Consider the following 19,989-nt stretch of genomic DNA (forward strand, 5'->3'; position numbering starts at 1 on the left):
CGAATCGAGGATTTTGCAAACGGTTGCTTATGCGCCCAGGAATCTGTCCGAAAGGGCCTACAGCATGATTGAAAAGGAGGCTCTGGCGTGCGTTTACGGGGTAAAATAAATGCACCAGTACTCGTTTGGCCTCAAGTTTGAGCTTGAAACTGATCACAAGCCGCTCATGTTGCTATTCTCTGAGAGCAAAGGGATTAACACCAATGCCTCAGCCCACATCCAAAGATGGGTGCTCACGCTGTCGGCATACAACTATGTAATCCGCCAAGACCGGGCACAGAGAACTGTGCTGATGCTCTCAGTCAGCTACCATTGCCCACAACCGGGGTGGAAATGGCACAGCCTGCAGACTTGCTCAAGGTAATGGATGCATTCGAAAACGAAAAGTCACCCATTACGGCCTGCCAGATCAGGACCTGGACCAGCCAGGATCCTTTACTGTCCTTGGTAAAAAAAACTATGTCCTCCATGGGAGCTGCTCCAGCGTCCCAGCGGACAAAATGTCCTTGCAGGCGGACTGTCTGTTGTGGGGTAATCGCGTGGTCTTGCCCAAGAAAGGCAGAGAAACGTTCATTCGTGACCTACACAGCACCCACCCAGGCATTGTAATGATAGCCAGATCCCATGTGTGGTGGCCCGGCATCGACTCAGATTTAGAGTCATGCGTGCGCCCATGCAACACTTGCTCTCAACTGAGCAATGCACCCAGAGAGGGACCACTAAGTTTGTGGTCGTGGCCCTCCAAACTGTGGTCGAGGATCCACGTTGACTATGCGGCCCATTTCTAGGCAAAATGTTCTTGGTTGTCGTGGATGCTTATTCAAAATGGATTGAATGTGGAATAATGTCTGTAAACACGTCCACGGCCACCATTGAAAGCCTAAGAGCCATGTTTGCCAAACACGACCTGCCTGATGTCCTAGTCAGCGACAATGGGCCATGTTTCACCAGTGCTGAATTCAAAGAATTCATGACCCGCAATGGAATCAAGCACGTCACATCTGCCCCGTTCAAGCCCGCATCCAATGGCCAGGCAGAACGGGCAGTTCAGACCATCAAGCAAAGCTTGAAATGCGTGTCGGAAAGCTCCCTGCAACCAGCTGTCCCGAGTGCTGCTCAGCTACTGCACCAGACCCCACTCACTCACCGGGATTCCCCCAGCTGAGCTGCTCATGAAAAGGGCGCTCAAAACAAGGCTCTCTCTTATCCATCTGATCTCCATGATCACATGGAGGGCAGGCAGCATCAACGAAGTATGTACCATGACCGCGCAAATTTGTCACGCGATATTGAGGTCAATGATCCTGTGTTTGTACTCAATTATGGACATGGTCCCACATGACTTGCTGGCACGATCATAGCCAAAGAAGGGAGTAGGGTGTTTCAGGTCAAATTGGCCAATGGACTAACGTGCAGAAAACATTTGGACCAAATCAAATTGCGGTTCACCAACAGCTACGAACAATTCGAAGAAGACACCACCAACTTTGACCTTCCAACACACACACACAAGTGGCAACCGACATCATGGTTGACCACAAAGCCAAACTCACCATCCCCAGAAGCCTGGCAAGGCCGACTGCCCAGCAGCCCAGCGAAGAACTAACCAAATCACCCACATCCGCATTTGTACCGAGACGATCGACAAGGAAGCGAAAAGCCCCAGATCGTCTCACCTTGTAAAAAAGTGTACTATTGACTTTACGAGGGAGTGATGTTATGTATTTAACCCTTGGCAACCTGTATCACACCACAACCAGAGGGCCTACCTGTTGGAGTCCCAAGGGAGCACTGTATATAAGCAGGTCACCCATGCGGTACCTGCAGTCTTATTAAAGGAGCTAATGTCACACTTACTCATTGCTCACAGTACTCAGTTTCATTCTTTATTATGAGCTTATCAGTAACAGTTTTAAATCCACTTGCAAATGACAGGTCTAATAGGGCGTGCAGTGGGCATGCGCTCAGTCCATGCTGTAAGTGCGCCGTACGCCATATTGGTCAGTTTGCCTTGTAGTAGTCCAGGATGCCCACCTCAAACGGGCATTCGGTCCATTGCCCAAGCAAATCGGGAGCGCCTAACATCTGTTTCAGGCCACTTCGCCAAATTAGCCTGAGCCTGTGCGCGTCATGAACTGTGCGTGCCACGGTCAATTTTCCTGGCGCACAGCAGCGAAACCAGCGATCCTTAAAGAAACTGCCATCTCTGAAAAGAAGATGAAGACTTGGATTTACATATCATCTTTCATGGCCTGAAGTACTTTACAGCCAATGAAGTACTTTCTGAAGTGCAGTCATTGTTGTAATGTAAGAAATGCTGTAGCCAATTTGTGCACAGCAAGCTCCCATAAGCAGCAACGTGATAATGACCAGATAATTTGTTTTGGTTATGTTGATTGAGGGATAAATAATAGTCAGGACACAAGGGATAACTCCCCTGCTCTTCTTTGAAATTGTGTTATGGGATCTTCTACATCCACCTGAGAGAGCAGACTGGGCCTCAGTTTAATGTCTCATCCAAACGACAGCACCTCTGACATTGCAGCACAACTTCAGCACTGCACTGGTGTGTCAGGCTAGATTTTTGTGGTGCAAGTCTCTGGAGTGGGATTTGTACCACAACCTTCTGACTGACAGGCAAGAGTGCTACCCACTGAGCCACGGCTGACACTCAGTGGCACACTTTTATTCCTGCTTACTCTTAATGGGGAATAAATAGTGTAAAGGAGACAATGAGTCTGCTGAGATTTCAGAGCACTGTTATCGCTGAACTTCACATCAACCCTTTCTTAACTAAGCTGCACCTAGCCCTGGAGTTCAGCATGACACTAGCGAACCTTGGCCCTTGAATGACTTCGGAAGAATTGATAGTCTGTTCCTCAATCATTTTCATTATCTCAGTACAGGTAAAGATTAACCAAAGTTTGCAGAACTTGTTCCAGTTGGCTGTGGCTGGCAGCTGGTGTCAAAGTCCTTTCTGTTTGCGCCAGTGAGGATAGGAGATATATGCATGTGACTTCTGACCAATGACATCACCTATGTTGGTACAAGCCTGTGACTGCACATCATCATCATCATAGGCAGGCCCTCGGATTCGAGGAAGACTTGCTTCCTCTCTTAACATGAGTTCTTTGTACAGTCCAATATGAGAACCACAGTCTCTGTCACAGATGGGACAGATAGTCGTAGAGGGAAGGGGTGGGTGGGACTGGTTTGCCGCACGCTCTTTCCGCTGCCTGTGCTTGATTTCTGCATGCTCTCGGCGACAAGACATAGAAACATAGAAACATAGAAAATAGGTGCAGGAGTAGGCCATTCGGCCCTTCTAGCCTGCACCGCCATTCAATGAGTTCATGGCTGAACATGCAACTTCAGTACCCATTCCTGCTTTCTCACCATATCCCTTGATTCCCCTAGTAGTAAGGTCTTCATCTAACTCCTTTTTGAATATATTTAGTGAATTGGCCTCAACAACTTTCTGTGGTAGAGAATTCCACAGGTTCACCACTCTCTGGGTGAAGAAATTCCTCCTCATCTTGGTCCTAAATGGCTTCCCCCTTATCCTTAGACTATGTCCCCTGGTTCTGGACTTCCCCAACATTGGGAACATTCTTCCTGCATCTAACCTGTCTAACCCCATCAGAATTTTCTATGAGGTCCCCTCTCATTCTTCTGAACTCCAGTGAATACAAGCCCAGTTGATCCAGTCTTTCTTGATAGGTCAGTCCCGCCATCCCGGGAATCAGTCTGGTGAACCTTTGCTGCACTCCCTCAATAGCAAGAATGTCCTTCCTCAGGTTAGGAGACCAACCCCATATGATGAAGCATCACAGGCCAATACAAGATGCTAACATGGATCATAATGAACAAGCAACTTGTTTGAACATAGCAGATTCTTGGCTTTCTTAAAGACGCACCCAGACCCAGTTCTCACCTTTTCTAAGTAACACATGCAGTGGCTCTAGTAAAGTGCTCAATCTGGGTAAGAAATTACCAAAGTAGTTGAGTAGCCCAAGGAACGAACGCAGCTCCATTACATTCTGAGGTCTGGGTGCATTTTTGATGGCCTCAGTTTTCGAATCAGTGGGCCTGATGCCATCAGCAGCAATCTTCCTCCCGAAGAATTTGACTTCAGGTGCCATGAATACCCACTTAGAGCGTTTCAGCCTGAGTCCCACTTTGTCCAGACGCTGTAGGACTTCTTCAAGATTGTTCAGATGTTCAGCAGTGTCGCGACCTGTGACCAGAATGTCATCTTGAAACATGACAGTTCTAGGAACAGACTTCAGTAAACTCTCTATATTCCTCTGAAATATGGCTGCAGCCGAACGAATCCCAAAAGGACACCTGTTGTCGATGAACAGTCCTTTATGGGTGTTGATGCAGGTGAGTTTCTTCAAAGTGTCGACAAGCTCCTGTGTCATATGGCCGACATCAGATCAAGTTTCGTGAACGACTTTCCACCAGCTAGCATGGCGAACAGGTCATCAGCCCTCGGTAACGGAAACTGATCCTGTTTCAAAAATCGGTTAATCGTAGCATTGTAGTCTCCACAAATCCTGACAGTGCCATCACTCTTCAACACAGGAACATTGGGACCATCCCACTCGTTAAACTCGACCGCTGATATGATCTCTTCACGCTGGAGTCTGTCAAGCTCAATTTCAACCGTCTCCCTCATCATGTACGGAAGAGCTTTGTGATCGACAGGCCTTGCATTGGAGTCCAGGTGAATCTGCACCTTGGCTCCTGTAAAATTGCCAATGCCCGGTTCAAACAAAGAAGGAAATCTTTTCAATACTTGAGCACACGAAGTATTATCCACCAAGGACAACATCTTGACATCATTCCAGTTCAGCTTTATTTTCTTGAGCCAATTCCTACCGAACAGCATTGGACCATTACCGGAACGATTCATATTGGTAGCTCGTAAATCACACCGTCATATGACACGTGGATTACTGCATTGCCGAGCACCGGTATGAGTTCTTTAGTGTAAGTACGCAATCTGGCATTGACGGGACTCAGCTTCGGTATCGCAGCCTTTGTGTCCCACAGTTTGTCGAATGCCCTTTGGCTCATTATCGATTGGCTCGCGCCTGTGTCCAGCTCCATTGAAACAGGCACGCCATGAACGACTATTGGCTGGCTCTTGCTCAGGAATGAATACAGTCCATTCACTTCCTCCTCGGGTTGCGTATCCGGGCCATCACTGAACTGGTTCTCATCAACCACGTGATGAGCCTCACCAAGCTTGCTCCGTTGTGGAAACATCCTGTGAAGATGCCCCACTTTCGAACATCCGTGGCATGAGTATCGTCTAAATCGACACTGTTGAGCCCATGATTTCCCCCACAACGGCAACAGGGTGAAATCTGGTTCGAACCAGTTGGCAGGCTCTGAGCAGTGGCAGCTCTGCCAGAAGACAACGCCATCTTGTTGATAGTACTTATATCTGCCTCAAATTATCATCAGTCATCATGCATGCCTGGGCAGTCGCGATGGCCTTTTTCAAATCCAGTGTCTCTGCAGCCAATAGTTTCCTGAGGATCGCATCATGGTTGATGCCTATCATGAAGACATCACGCAGCATGTTTTCCAGCATGTTCCCGAACTTACACGGCTCAGCAAGATGTCGCAGATCAGCGACAAATCCCGACACGTCCTGGCCCATAGCACGAACATGCGTGTAGAAACGGTAGCATGATATGATGATCCCTGCTTTTGGCTTCAGATGGTTACCCACCAACGTACACAATTCCGCCGGACGTATAAGCGAGAGAAGATTCTTCATGAGGCCGTAAATTTTCGGACCACAAATGGTGAGGAGAACTGCCCTGAGCTTAACTGCGTAGGCCTCTGCCTCCATGCCATTGGCCACAAAATACTGATCCTGGCAGTCCACAAAATCTGCCAAATCCTCGCCCTCCACGAATCTCTCCAGGATTCCAACGGTGCCCATTGTGCATGCGAAGGTTCTTAAATTACCTCGTCGTCAATTGTAATGACTCAAGAGTCTGGTTACTGTAAACTCACTCAGGTGCAACCTGATCCCTCTTTATTGCAGCCCAAGAGTGCCAGCTTGACAAAGACACACAGCTTACATACAGTGAGCAAGCACATATGCCACATGCGTACAGCCCGCTGACCTCCGACTGCAGCTCCCTCTGGTGTTTGGTGACCCCCAAGCATTAATACATAACAGAGGGAAGGGGATGTAGGCAGGCAGAGGTGCTAAGGTAGAGTGGGGGATACATTGAAGATGGTGATTTTAAATGCGATGCGCTAGAGGACAGAGAGCCAGTGTAGGTCAGCGCGAAGATGGATGATAGGTGAAAAGAACTTGATGTGTGACAGGATGAATTTTGGACAAGTTGTATTTTGGGGAGGGTGGAGTTCAATGAGGAGAGTAATCGCGAAATTGAGTTCCAAGGTGATGGATGTGTTGGGAAGGGTTTTGACGGTGTTGTGAATGAACTAAAGGCTGAGGCAGGTGATGCTGCGGAGGCGGTGATGGATACAGAGGGCTTTGAAGCCGAACTGTTGATTGGACAGGACACTGTGGGTGCGCATAGTCCGGTTCAGCCTGAGTAAGCAGCAAGGAAGTGGATTGACTCGGGACGGCAAGGGTACAAATTTGTTGGTGCGGCCTGAAAACAATGGCAAAGGTCTCCGTGTTGTGGCTTTATCTTACCCTCCAAGACTATCTTGGAGTAGTAGATGAATTTGGCTCTGGAGAAGGAGGTATGGAAATTCCAGACAAGGTTGAGCCACTTCTGACAGTAATGACAAGTCCCTGTTGTGCACCTGATATACCCCAGCCTAATTATAACTCTTTGATATACCACACCCCTGTATCTCTCTTGATATACCCCACACCCCTAACTGTAACACTATGATATACCCCACACCCCTCACTGCAACACTATGATATACCCCACACTCCACACTGTAACACTCTGATATACCCCACACCCTTCATTGTAACACTCTGATATACCCCACACCCCTCACTGTAACACTATGATATATTGCACCATTTGTCTCGCAGTTTCTGAAATACCATATTCACTGCTTTCAAATCACATTTAATGATATACCGCGCCCCATATTATCTGATATACCACACCCCATATTATCTATTATACCACACCCCATATTATCTGATTACTGCACCCTATGTTATCTGATATACCACATCCTTTAATTTCAGATATACCGCACCCCATATTACCTGATATACTACACCTTATATTCTGATATACCGCACCCCATATTATCTGATATACTACATCCCATATTATCTGATATACCGCACCCCATATTATCTGATATACCGCATCCTACATTATCTGATATACCATACCCCATATTATATGATATACTGCACCATTTATTATCTGATATACCACACCCCATATTATCTGATATACCGCACCATATATTATCTGATATACCACACCCCATATTATCTGATATACCACATCCCATATTATCTGATATACCGCACCCCATATTATCTGATATACCGCATCCTACATTATCTGATATACCATACCCCATATTATATGATATACCCGCACCATATATTATCTGATATACCACACCCCATATTATCTGATATACCGCACCATATATGATGTGATATACCACACGCTATATTCTCTGATATACCATACCCTATATTATCTGATATACCACACCCTATATTATTTGATACACCGCACCCCATATTATCTGACATACCGCACCCCATATAATCTGACATCCCGCACCCTATATTTTCCGATACACCACCCCCTTTCTACAACATTCCTCGACAGATTGGGAAAACGAGTGACCAACTGCAATTCTATTAATTTACAATAATGCAAGAATCATCAGTGAACTGATCAGAGTCACAGAAAAGGCTTTATTTATGAATGATTCACATGAGCTGCTGTTTCAATGAATACAGAAAATACAGGAGTTGTGTCAAACTCCTTGATCAGAACAGACACAGCCAGGTTGGTAAAGCTTCCTCAAGGGACCTCTGCAGCCTGAATCCACAGGTACTGGTCCCTGTGCTGGATAACAGGAACCCTTTCCATTTCAGGCATCGCATCCCAGTCCCAGGTCAGGTATACCACAGCTAGATGTTAAATAAAGCTCCTTGTACTCAGCCCCAACCTCAGAATGGTGCTTCATGCTGCAGTAATGTGGCACTTTTTACGATTCCCCACACTGACCATCCTTAGGCCTGTTCAAAGGACAGTAACAATTGGTGCATCAGCGATAATTAAATGCTTACAGGCCGAAATGTCTAAGAACTGAATTAAGAGCTCTCAGACCATTGTCACGTGGAAGTCTGCCAGTCCGCATTAAGGGCAGACCTTCACCCAATTAGTCTAGAGCAGATTTGAATCCAGAGCCCAGAGATGAAAGGTCAGCCTTTAAACCATTGCACCATCCAATTCCAACCTGCCAGGTTCAATTGCAGGTTCCACTTGAACGATCTTTGTTCCTCCAGACAGCTGACAGACCTGCGTCAAATTTCCGGCATTTTTCTGCTTTCTTCAGATTTACAGCATCCATGAGTGTTTTTTAATGTTGTCTCAAGCATTGAACTTCAAGGAGATCGTTTTGAAGTTTTTGCCCACACCCAGGTAGGTGATTTTGCCCAGTGCCAGTCTGTTGGGAAAAACTATCACGTGACCGTTTGGGAGTGTGATCTCAAAGTTTTCTTCCTTGAAAGTAATTTGTATCTGGAAATAAAGAAACCAATAAACAGAAATGAGAGAATACAGAGAGTTAGCATGCAGGTACAGCAAGCAATTAGGAAGGCAAATGGTACGTTGTCCTTTATTGCAAGGACATTGGAGTACAAGAGTAAGGAATATATTCAAAGCTGAGATAGATAGATTTCTGGACTCTAGAGGAATTAAGGGATATGGAATTTGGGCGGGTATGTTTAGTTGAGGTTTAAGATCAGCCATGATCTTATTTAATGGTGGAGCAGACTCGAGTGGTGGTATGGCTTACTCCTGCTCCTAATTCTTAAGTTCTTATACATCAAGGCTGAGAAATCAGACTGGGCTTACTAGCTACTTCTGTGACTGCACCAAAGAACCATATCCTTCAGCCTGCGGTAAGTCGATAGGGTGAATTCACATTGCAGCATGGCCAACAATTCTGTCAAACCAGCTGATTTTACCAACTTGGGGGGCTTGTGTTGTTTCTCTTTATAGCCCAATGTAATTGGGTTGCCAACTTCTGGTTAGTTGTATTCCTGGAGGTTTAATCACATGATCCTTCTGCCCCCGCCCCCACACGCCTGCCATTGGTTGCCCGGCATGTCTAACCTCGCGGCTCGTGTGACTATATAGCAGTAGTCACTGTGACAGTTAGGAGCAGTGAGTGAGCTAACAAACATGGCTGCATATGACACCGCTATTCCTGGCCACAATGGATATGATTGGGTAATTTCCCTGTCAATCACGGCTAGAGACCGCAGTGCTGTAAGTGATTGGTGTAATGTATGTACCTGCGAATGTGCTCACAGGTTCACTGTGAGTGACTTAGCCAGTCACGTGATGTTCGCAGGACTCAATAAAACCCCAGTCAATTGAGTTCAGGTTCTCTACGATGAGGCGTACAGTTGTGAACCTGGTGGATGAACTAGTCGTGTTCAGTTTGATTTTTAAACCTTCGCTAATAAACCAGCTAGTACTTTACAGCAAATATGTAGCAGTGAATTCTTAAGCAAAGAAACCATGAAGCAAATACACTACAACTGGGATTGATTTTAAGCACAGAATTCACTCACTGCATAGTGCTGGAGAAATCACCCTGCTTTTATCAGGAGACATTGCTGTAGTTTCGACCATGAGTTCTGCTTGCTGTAGTAAACAGAGACTCTGTTTAAATAGACTGTAGGCTGTTTGCTGTAGTGTGCTGTTTAGATAGACTCCTATGCTATAAAATAGACTGTTTGCTGCGAGTCCCGCCCCGCCTCCAACTCATTGGCTGACACAGTGACAACAGATACTCTGAACATTGATATTAGAATCAACAGTCTTCTTGTTTTGAAATACAGACAAATAACTGTGACTCTTCAGCAAGTTAAAGAACCAGGGAGATAGAATACCAGAGATGGAAAATGAGTGTTTTAACACAGTACAGTACACTACCCTCCTATTAGCTGTAATATATTTTTTGATGTATGCCTGGCGCTACTTCTTCAAACTGTGAGGTCAGACTTGGAGGGGTTGGGGGTGTTAGAAATCAGGGGTTCAAATTGTCTAAAACTAACACAAAGGATATTGTATTTAAATCGTTGTTTTGAACTGGAGCCAAAATGTCTCCTCAGAATGGTATTAGATGCTTAGAAATGCTAAAGTTTTGGTACCCTGCTGAGATTCTGCACTATGACAGCTGTAATCTGTTGTTTTCAAGCTAAGACTTCAACTTTATTTCTGTATCTTTAAGACAATGTGTTAAACATTTGTTATGTCATAAAGGAGGTAACACTCTGAAGCGAGCAGTTTTCTGGTTTGGCCTCATGGCATCAAAGGCAGGATACGGACGAAAGAGATAAGATACGAATTTCAAACTGAAGAAACCCTGGGAAGTATAAACAAGACATGTGGCCAAAATCGTAAGACATCTTTAGGGCGGGTTCTTGAAACAAGAATCGAGACAAAGAATTGGAAGCTTTATTGGATAGCAAGTTTTAAGGGGAGCCTCTATAGGTCAAAAGATCTTATCAATATCCCAGGTCAGGTCCACCCCATAAAAGAGAATAAAAATAACACTTGGAGAGGGGAGAGTGAAACAGAAGTTGAGCTGGTCGAACACTCTTCGAGTGATCTCATGCTTTACCAAAGGAAGCTCTGGACAAAGGGAAAGAGACTGCAAGCCAAGAACTGCTCACGTGTGTCAGCTGTTTGTCCGATCGAATCGGTATTAACTATGTGCTACGGTCGTATGTTTTTGCTGTATAACTAATGTGTTAAATTCCGTTTTAAACTCTGATTAAACACAATATATCCACCAGATTGGTTTACAGTCGATCCTGATTATGAAAGTGACCAACCAGAGATAGCCTGAAACTTGGCTATTTCCATTAGGTGGGAGATGATAAATGTGTTACAGTTTGCTCCTTTCATTATCAGCAAAGGGCAGCGAGGTTACCTCACTGAGCGATTTGCAGCCCAGCCCCGCCTTACCTTGACCTCCGCCCCGTGGCTGAAGGGGAAGTTGGAGTCTCTCTGCTCGCACTCCCAGCTGCCATGGCGCTTGGAGTTGCAGACGATCACGGCTCCGTCACGCTCATCGTGGAAACGGGGGCTGAAGTGCATGGCGATGTGGTCCGCGGAACTCCCCAGGTTCACCACAAAGCTGGGCCCAGAAAGAAAGCAGAGAATCAGTGTCTGCACCACGGGTTTCAGTCAACCTGGAAATGTGCCATGCCTTTCTGCACTGGTGCGTGTCTGTGGCTCATTCACAGAAGAACAAGAAGCAAGGTTGGTATCTGTGAGTACAGTGACAGACCCCATGCTGTACCTCCCAGAATCATAGCATAGAGTCGTAGAATCATAGAAATTTATGACACAGCAGGAGGCCATTTCAGTTCATCGTGTCCGCGCCGGCTGATAAAAGAGCCACCCAGCCTAAACCCACTTTCCAGCTCTTGGTCCGTGGCCCTGTACGTTATACCGCTTCAAATGCACATCCAAGTATTTTTTAAATGTGGTGAGAGTTTCTGCCTCTACCACCCTTTCAGGCAGTGAGTTCCAGACCCCCACCACCCTCTGGGTGAACGAAATTCTCCTCGATTCCCCTCTAAACCTCCTACAAATTACTTTAAATCTATGCCCCTAGTTATTGACCTCTCTACTGTGGAAAATAAGTCCTTCCTATCCACTCTATCTAAGCCCCTCATAATTTTATACATCTCAATCATGTCTCCCCTCAGCCTCCTCTGCTCCCAAGAAAACAACCTCAGTCCATCCTCATAGTTATAATTCTCCAGTCCTGGCAACATCCATTTTTATTCTCAAGGTAAATGAAACAGTCCCTGTAATTATCATTAGTTCCTACATACTGTATTGTGAGGTACTCCTCACTAAAATGGTGGATTGGCCTTGGAGGGAGTGCAGCGTAGGTTAACCAAAATGATGCCCGGACTTCCAGGGTTAAGTAACGAGGAAAGACTGCACAAATTAGGGTTGTATTCCCGAGAAGTTGGAAGGATAAGGGGCGATCTGATCAAAGTTTTCATAGTATTATGAGGAAAAGATGGGGTAGATAGAGAGAAATTATTTCAGCAGGTTGAGGATTTTAAGACTAGGGGGCATAATGTAACAATTAGAGCCAGACCTTTCAGGAGTGAAATTAGGAAAAACTTCTACACACAAAGGGTGGTATGAGTTTGGGAATCTCTTCCGCAAACGGCAATTGATGCGAGATCAATTGTTAATTTTAAATCGGAGCTTGATAGCTTTTTGTTAACTAAAGGTATTAAGGGATGTCGGGCAAAGGTGGGTATATGGAGTTAGATCGCAGATCAGCCATGATCTCATTGAATGGCGGAACAGGCTTGAGAGGCTGAATATCCTCCTCCTGTTCCTATGTTCCGTTGATTCCAATATGAGGAAACTCAGGCGGGATCTACAACGGGCAAACGATCTGATCCGTCAGGTTACCACCCATTGGCTAAGTGGAAAATGAACCCCATTGAGCCTTAATACTGAAATGACTATTTTCTTTGTTTACCCTCTCAGTGAAGAAATTTCTCCTCATCCGGCATTCGGTTAAGAAATGGAGGTGGGGGGAAAGAAAACGTTAATCTTACCTGGAACAATTATCTGCTATCCTCCCTTTAATCTTCAGTGTGTCTCCGCGCTTCATATCCATGTTATGCACTTCAAACTGTTGTTTGATGTTGAAAAGAAAACAATATTAATATAATGCAATATTTTCTCTCTTATTTAAAAGAAACCTGTTGTGAGTATGCTCACAGCTTTGTCGAGCTGCTGCATTGTGAGTGGCTTAGCCAGTCACATGATGTTCACAGGACACCATAAAACCCCAGTCAGTTGGGTCTAGGTCATCCGCGATGAGGTATGCAGCTGTGAGCCTAGTGGATGAACTGGTAAGGTGTAGTTTGATTGTTAAACCTGTGTTAATAAACCAACTAGTTCTTAATAGCAATGTGTTGCTATGAATTCTTAAGCAAAGAACTCATGAAGCAAATACATTACAAAATCCTGAATGAAATAAAACCCCACAGAATTTCACTTGTGAATAGGGATGGATTTGCACAACTATTTCCCCGGGTACACGGACACGTATACACACACATATCCTTGTAGGTGCACGTATGCACACTCATTGTAGGTGCACGTATACATACAAAACAACTGTCAAGATCATTACAAGCTCAAGAAGCTTGATACCATCCTGGAGAAAGCAGCCCACTTGATCGGCACCCATCCCACCTTCAAGATTCACTCCCCCCACCAGTGCACCATGTCTGAAGCATGTACCATCTACAAGATGCAATGCAGCAACTTGCCAAGGCTTCTTCGACAGCACCTCCCAAACCCCCGACCTCTACCGCCTAGAAGGACAGGGGCAGCAGACGCATGGGAACACCACTACCTGCAAGTTTCCCTTCAGATTATACCCCATCCTGACTTGAAAATATATCGCCGTTCCTTCATCGTCGCTGGGTCAAAATCCAGGAACTCCCTCCCTAACAGCACTGTGGGAGCACCTTCACCACACGGACTACAGCGGTTCAAGTAGGTGGCTCACCATCTCCTTCTCAAGGGTAATTAGGGTTGGGCAATAAATGCTGGCCTTGTCAGCGACGCCCACACCCCAGGAAGGAATTTTAAAAAGTCACGAATATCCAAACGAAGTTCACAAAAAGGGATATGAAAGTTTGATTCTTCACACTCGATATTTAAGAGGGCTGATGGTGACAGCCCTTCTTCCAGTATCTGAAGGCTTTTAAGTGGTAGCAATCTTTCCTCTGTGTCATGGGAGACGAATTGAACTTTAATTTCTGATACTAATAAATGGTAACGGAATGATGTATAGTATAATGGAATAATAACAATGTTATTAATGTCTTTAATGATGATGTTTTAAATGTGTTTTACGCTGAATAAATCCAATAAAAATAAAATATTAATCACAATCTAGCCTCCCAACTTCTAATTTTACCCTCTTGAGCATCCCTATTGCCCTCTAACTTTTTCTCCCATTGAAGACGCTCCTTACAACTTACCTCTTTGACATAGCTTTTGGTCACCTGCCCTAATATCTCCTTATGTGGCTCGTTGTCAAATTTTCGCTCTTGTGAAGCACCTTGGGATGTTTTACTACATTAAAGGCGCTGTATAAATGCAAATGGTTGTTGTGGGACGGTTGTGGGTTGAAGTCCCACTCCAGAGGTAGGGCACAAAATCTAGCAATATGGTGGCATTTGTAGTGAGGGAAGTTATCCAGCCCAGTACTCCGGATGTGGGGCCACGGACATATGAAGACAAAAAGGGCTGGAGACCCCGTGGATTCAGGACCCAACCTAAATTTAATTCCATAAATTTCACTCAATATCATTTTCCCAGCGAGGCTCATTCAATTCCCAGCGCTTCACACTAGGTGACACTGTCACTCACAAGTTAGCTGTCCCTGAACTTGCCTATATATTGCAAGCTCTATCTCTTAAATGAAGCTCTTGGGAATCGTATGTTGTCTGTTCAGCTCGGCCCCTTGCTGGGCACACAGAATGTAAATGATTCGAGCATCAGAGTGTAACCATCAGCTCCCCAAGGATTCATTGATGGGCATTATCTGGACATTGTGTTTTAATATTTCCCATTGGAGAAAAAGCTGGCAGCCTGTTGCGGGAGGGGCCCAGGTATTTTGCCATGTTGTACACGAAATTTACATCTGATGGGCGGGGTTGCCTGGGACAAGTTACAATGGCCAGGAGAAGGAATAATGGGCAAAGCTGGAGGGTCCATTGTTCAGCAATGTGAACTTGTCAGAGATGTAAAGTGGTCAGTGATCAAGCCATTACCTGGATGAGATAACTCCGAGAGGTGAGAAACCAGAACAAAAGAAAACTATTAAGCCCAGTCCGGTTGGAAGCGAAAACCCATCCCCAGCCATCACTGGAATACACATGGGCCACTCAGACAGAAGCTTCGAAACAAGGAAAAACTTTATTTGGCCAGAAGAAGCAAACAGACTTTAGATATAAAAAGTGGCCGTGAGGCCATCTCTCCCTCTCTTTTGCTCTCGCTTGCTTCACCTCTACAAGGACCGAGCACGCCATCTGGGACAGAGAGAAGAAACCATCAACAAGCAACTAGAGTCTTACTATTCAACTGTGAAACATAGAAACATAGAAAATAGGTGCAGGAGTAGGCCAGCTAATCTTGAGACTGGGACTTGGATACCATAGACAGTACGGAACCAGAAGAGACACGTTTTCACCAGGAGAAGCAGCAAGTAAGCCAACGAATCGGTGAACATCATCCCTGCCCACGCATCTTTAAGATCGCAGTCACTGTGTGAGGAGGTGTCGTGTGATCTCCCAACCAAGCCGTAAGAAGGGTTTTAGTGGGGAGGTTTTGCTACAAGGACCATAGGGGTACGCCCAGCCGGTCGGTACAGATTCGGCGGTACACTGTGGATCCGCGCAGAGAGTTTAGATGTTGGGTACTTCGCGATAGGAGCAGTTTAGACATGCCAGGGTATTGGACCGAACTGCATCGTCACTGTATTTACTTGTAGTTTTGCTGTGTTGAGGTAGCTTTAATAAAGCATTGACGGTTGAGACCGAGATATTTGTCCGTGACTCATTCATCTGTTCAGTATAGCAATCACTCCCAGGTCTAGAACTAGTGTAACGTGGGGGTGCGTAGAACACCTAAGGGAAACCACTTTCAAGAGTGCAAACAACTATGGTATGAAAGCAACTTCCCATTATCCGTAATTAACATTCTAACGCCCCGAATTTGGTGAAAGCTAAGTTCTGCCCAAGTGCCGCCCAAAGAACAGCTGAGATCCTGATGGTACTTTGCACAGAAGTTTCATGAAAAAGTTCTGGAAAGACTGCCCGGCGGCAGAAAAAGAGACTTGTCCCCTGAATGTGGGCGGCAGCGGGCGGGAGCTCCCATTTTCGGCAGCAAATGCAATCCTCGGCAAAGTACCGCCGAGGATTGAGTCGGGCCCAAGGAGGGAGGATCAGATAAAATTAAAGATTTCAAAAAATTAAATGTTAGAAAACCTTCAAGGGACTCCATCCACCTGAATCGCTGCAAGAAAAAAATAAAGTAAGAAGTGTATTAACCTTTTTTTGCAGGTCTTCTTGCGTACCGTTGAGGTTAGACCTGCCTCCACGTAGTTGTCTTTTCCCCTACTGGAACGGAGGACCGCCCGGACCAAACTGGCAGCTCGGTGGGCGGGAGGACACTTACGTGCACTGCACACCAGCAGAAGTCAGCGGGCAGTCCCCAGTGATCTTCCCTTCCCGTCGGCGGGAGGCCTCCACCAAACTCGCTCAGAGGGGAGACCGCCCAGAAAACTCGGCAGCAACGGATGGTAAGTCCACCAATTTCAGCCTAATCCCACCTTCCAGCACTAGGTGCGTAGCCCTGCAGGTCATGGCTTTAAGTACATATCCAAGTACTTTTTAGATGTGGACCCCAACTTCTGTCGTTGAGCTACAGTACACAGACAACGCCTGTGTCTGCACACATTCTGAGGCTGAAATCCAGGATATAGTCGACGTATTTACTGAGCATGGGCCTTACGCTAAACATCCGTCAGACAAAGTTCTTCCACCAGCCTGTCCTCGCCTCACAGCACTGCCTCCAAGTCATCAAGTTCTACGGTGCGGCCCTCAACAACGTGGACCATTTCCCATACCTCAGGAGCCTCTTATCAACAAAAGCAAACATTGATGCGGTGATTCAACACCGCCTCCAGTGCAGTCTTCAGCCGCCTGAGAAAAAGAGTGTTCGAAGACCAGGCCCTGAAACTTACCACCAAGCTCATGGTCTACAGGGCTGTAGTAATATCCGCCCTCCTGTATGGCTCAGAGTCATGGACGATGTACAGAAGACACCTCAAGTCGTTGGAGATAAATCACCAACGATGTCTCCGCAAGATCCTACAAATCCCCTGGGAGGACAGGCGCACCAACATCAGTGTCCTCGTCCAGGCTAACATCCCCAGCATTGAAGTATTGGCCACACTCGATCAGCTTCGCTGGGCAGGCCACATAGTTCACATGCCAGGCACGAGACTCCCAAAGCAAGTGCTCTTATGCGGAGCTCTTTCACGGCAAACGAGCCAAAGATGGGCAGCAGAAACGTTACAAGGACACCCTCAAGGCCTCTCTGATCAAGTGCAACATCCCCAACATCGGTCCCTGGCCAAAGATCGCCCTAAGTAGAGAAAGTGCATCCGAGAGGGAGCTGAGCACTTCGAGTCTCAACGCCAAGAGCATGCAGAAATCAAGAACAGGCAGCAGAAAGAGCGCACTGCAAACCAGTCCCACCTGCCCCTTCCCTCAACAACTATCTGTCCCACCTGTGACAGAGTCTGTGGCTCTTGTATTGGACTGTTCAGCCACCAAAGAACTCACTTCAGGAGTGGAAGCAAGTCTTCCTCGATTCCGAGGGACTGCCTATGATGATAATGATGAGTTGTGATGAGAGTTTCTACCTCTACCAACCTTTCAGGCAGTGAGTACCAGACTCCCACGAATCTTTAGGTGAAAATTTTTTTCCTCTTCTCCCTCTAATCCTTCTACCACTTACTTTAAATCTATGCCACCTGATTATTGACCCCTCTGCGAAGGGAAATAAGTCCTTCCTATCCACTCTATCTACGTCCATCATAATATTATGCAGCTCAATAAGATTTCCCCTCAGCCTCCTCTGTTCCAACAAAAACAACCCCAGCCAATCCAATCTTTCCTCATTGCTAAAATTCTCCAGTCCAGGAAACATCCTCATAAATCTCTGTACACTCTCTAGTGCAATCATCTTTCCTGCAATGTGGTGAGCAGAACTGCACGCAGTACTCAAGCTGTGACCTAACTAATGTTGTTTTCAGTTCAAGCATAACCTCCCTGCTGTTGTATTCTATGCCTCGGCTAATAAAGGAAAGCATCCCGAATGCCTTGTTGATTAACTTATCGGCCTGCCCTGCTACCTTTAAGGATCTGTGGACATACACTCCGAGGTCCCTGTGTTCCTCACACCTCTCATAATTACAAAGACAAAATGCCAACCTCCCCGAAAGTTTCACTGTATTTTACTCACCATCATCTTTGCGTCTCTCTCGGGGACTCGAGTAGGTGACAAGTGTCAGGGAACTCCAGGAAAGTGACGGACTGTAACGGAAGGGAGAGCATACATACCGGCTGAAGGAGGTCACTGCTGTTAATCAGTGATCAGGATTTTGTAACAGTTTAAGTCCACTTGCAAATAACAGGTCAAATAGGATGTGCGGCGGGCACGCGCTCAGTCCGTGCCGGAAGTGTGCCGTACTCCATATTGGTCAGTTTGCCTTGTAGTCGTCCAGGGCGCCCACCTCAAATGGGCGTTCGGCCCACTGCCGAAGCAAATCGGGAGGGCCTAAGGTCTGTTTCAGGCCACTTTGCAAAATTGGCCTGTGCCTTAGCACGTCATGCACCGTGTGTGCCACAGTCAGCTTTCCTGGCGCACAGCAGCCAAACCAGCGCTCCTTAAAGGAACTGCCATCCCAGAAAAAAGAGAAAGACTTGGATTTATGTAACATCTTTCACGGCCTCAGGACCTCTCAAAAGACTTTACAGCCAATGAAGTACTGTCACTGTTGTAATGTAGGAAAGGTTGTAGCCAATTTGCGCACAGCAAGCTCCCACAAGCAGCAACGTGATAATGACCAGCTAATCTGTTTTAATGCTGTTGATTGGGGATGAATACTGGTCAGGACAGGAGAGATAACTCCCTTGCTCTTCTTCGAAATCATGTTATGGGATCTTTTACGTCCACATGAGAGGGCAGAATATGCCATGGTTTAACATCTCATCCAAAAGACAGCAATGCACTGGAGTGGGACTTGAACCCACAACCTTCTGACTGAGAGGCAAGAGTGCTACTCACTGATCCGTGGCGGACACTCAATGGCTCGCTTTTATCCCTGCTTACTCTTAATGGTGAATGATTGGTGTAAAGGAGACAATGAATCTGCTGAGATTTCAGAGCACTGGTATCATTGAACTTCACATCAACCCTTTCTTAACTTAGCTGCACCTAGCCCTGGAGATCAGCATGACACTAGCGAACCTTGGCCCTTGAATGACATAGGAAGAATTGATAGTCTGTTCTCCAATCGTTTTCATCATCTCAGTACAGATAAAGATTAACCAAAGTTTGCAGAACTAGTTCCACCTGGCACTGGCTGACAGCTGGTGCCAAAGTCCTTTCTGTTTGCCCCAGTGAGGATGGGAGATATTTGCATGTGGCTTCCGATCAATGACACCACCTATGTTGGTACAAGCCTGTGATTGCACATAAAAAGGTTATCATGATACACAACAAAGGGTGGATGCAAGCAAAAGCTCTGCATGCACAGAATTAGAAAAGGAGAGGGAAATGCACTCGTGTGGTGGAAAAGGTATATTTTTATTGAGCGCAATTTACCCATCACCCCCTGTGCTCACTGACCTGCATTGGCTTCCGGTTATGCAACGCCTCGATTTTAAATCCATCCATGGCCACGCCCCTCCCTATCTCTGTAATCTCCTCCAACACCAACACCACCCGCCCCCCGAGACATCTGCGCTCCTCTAATTCTGCGCTCTTGAGAATCCCTGATTATAATTACTCAACCATTGGTGATCGTACCTTCTATAGCCTAGGCCAGGCCCCAAGCTCTGGAACTCCCTGCCTAAGCCTCTCCGCCTCTCTACCTCTTTCCTCCTTCACGACTCTC

General features: G+C 46.2%; 1 protein-coding gene across 1 annotated transcript; it reads right to left on the reverse strand.

Moving 5' to 3' along the window:
- Positions 1-8,594: 8,594 nt before the first annotated feature.
- Positions 8,595-12,930, reverse strand: LOC139230280 (galectin-2-like; the record flags this gene model as incomplete). Its single annotated transcript, XM_070862108.1, has 3 exons — positions 8,595-8,744; positions 11,208-11,379; positions 12,836-12,930. Coding segments are annotated over 3 exons (417 nt in total), but the record flags the coding sequence as incomplete, so codon positions are not given.
- Between the last annotated feature and the right edge of the window lie 7,059 nt (positions 12,931-19,989).

Source organism: Pristiophorus japonicus, chromosome 19 (assembly GCF_044704955.1).
Source record: "Pristiophorus japonicus isolate sPriJap1 chromosome 19, sPriJap1.hap1, whole genome shotgun sequence".
Taxonomy (NCBI): domain Eukaryota; kingdom Metazoa; phylum Chordata; class Chondrichthyes; family Pristiophoridae; genus Pristiophorus; species Pristiophorus japonicus.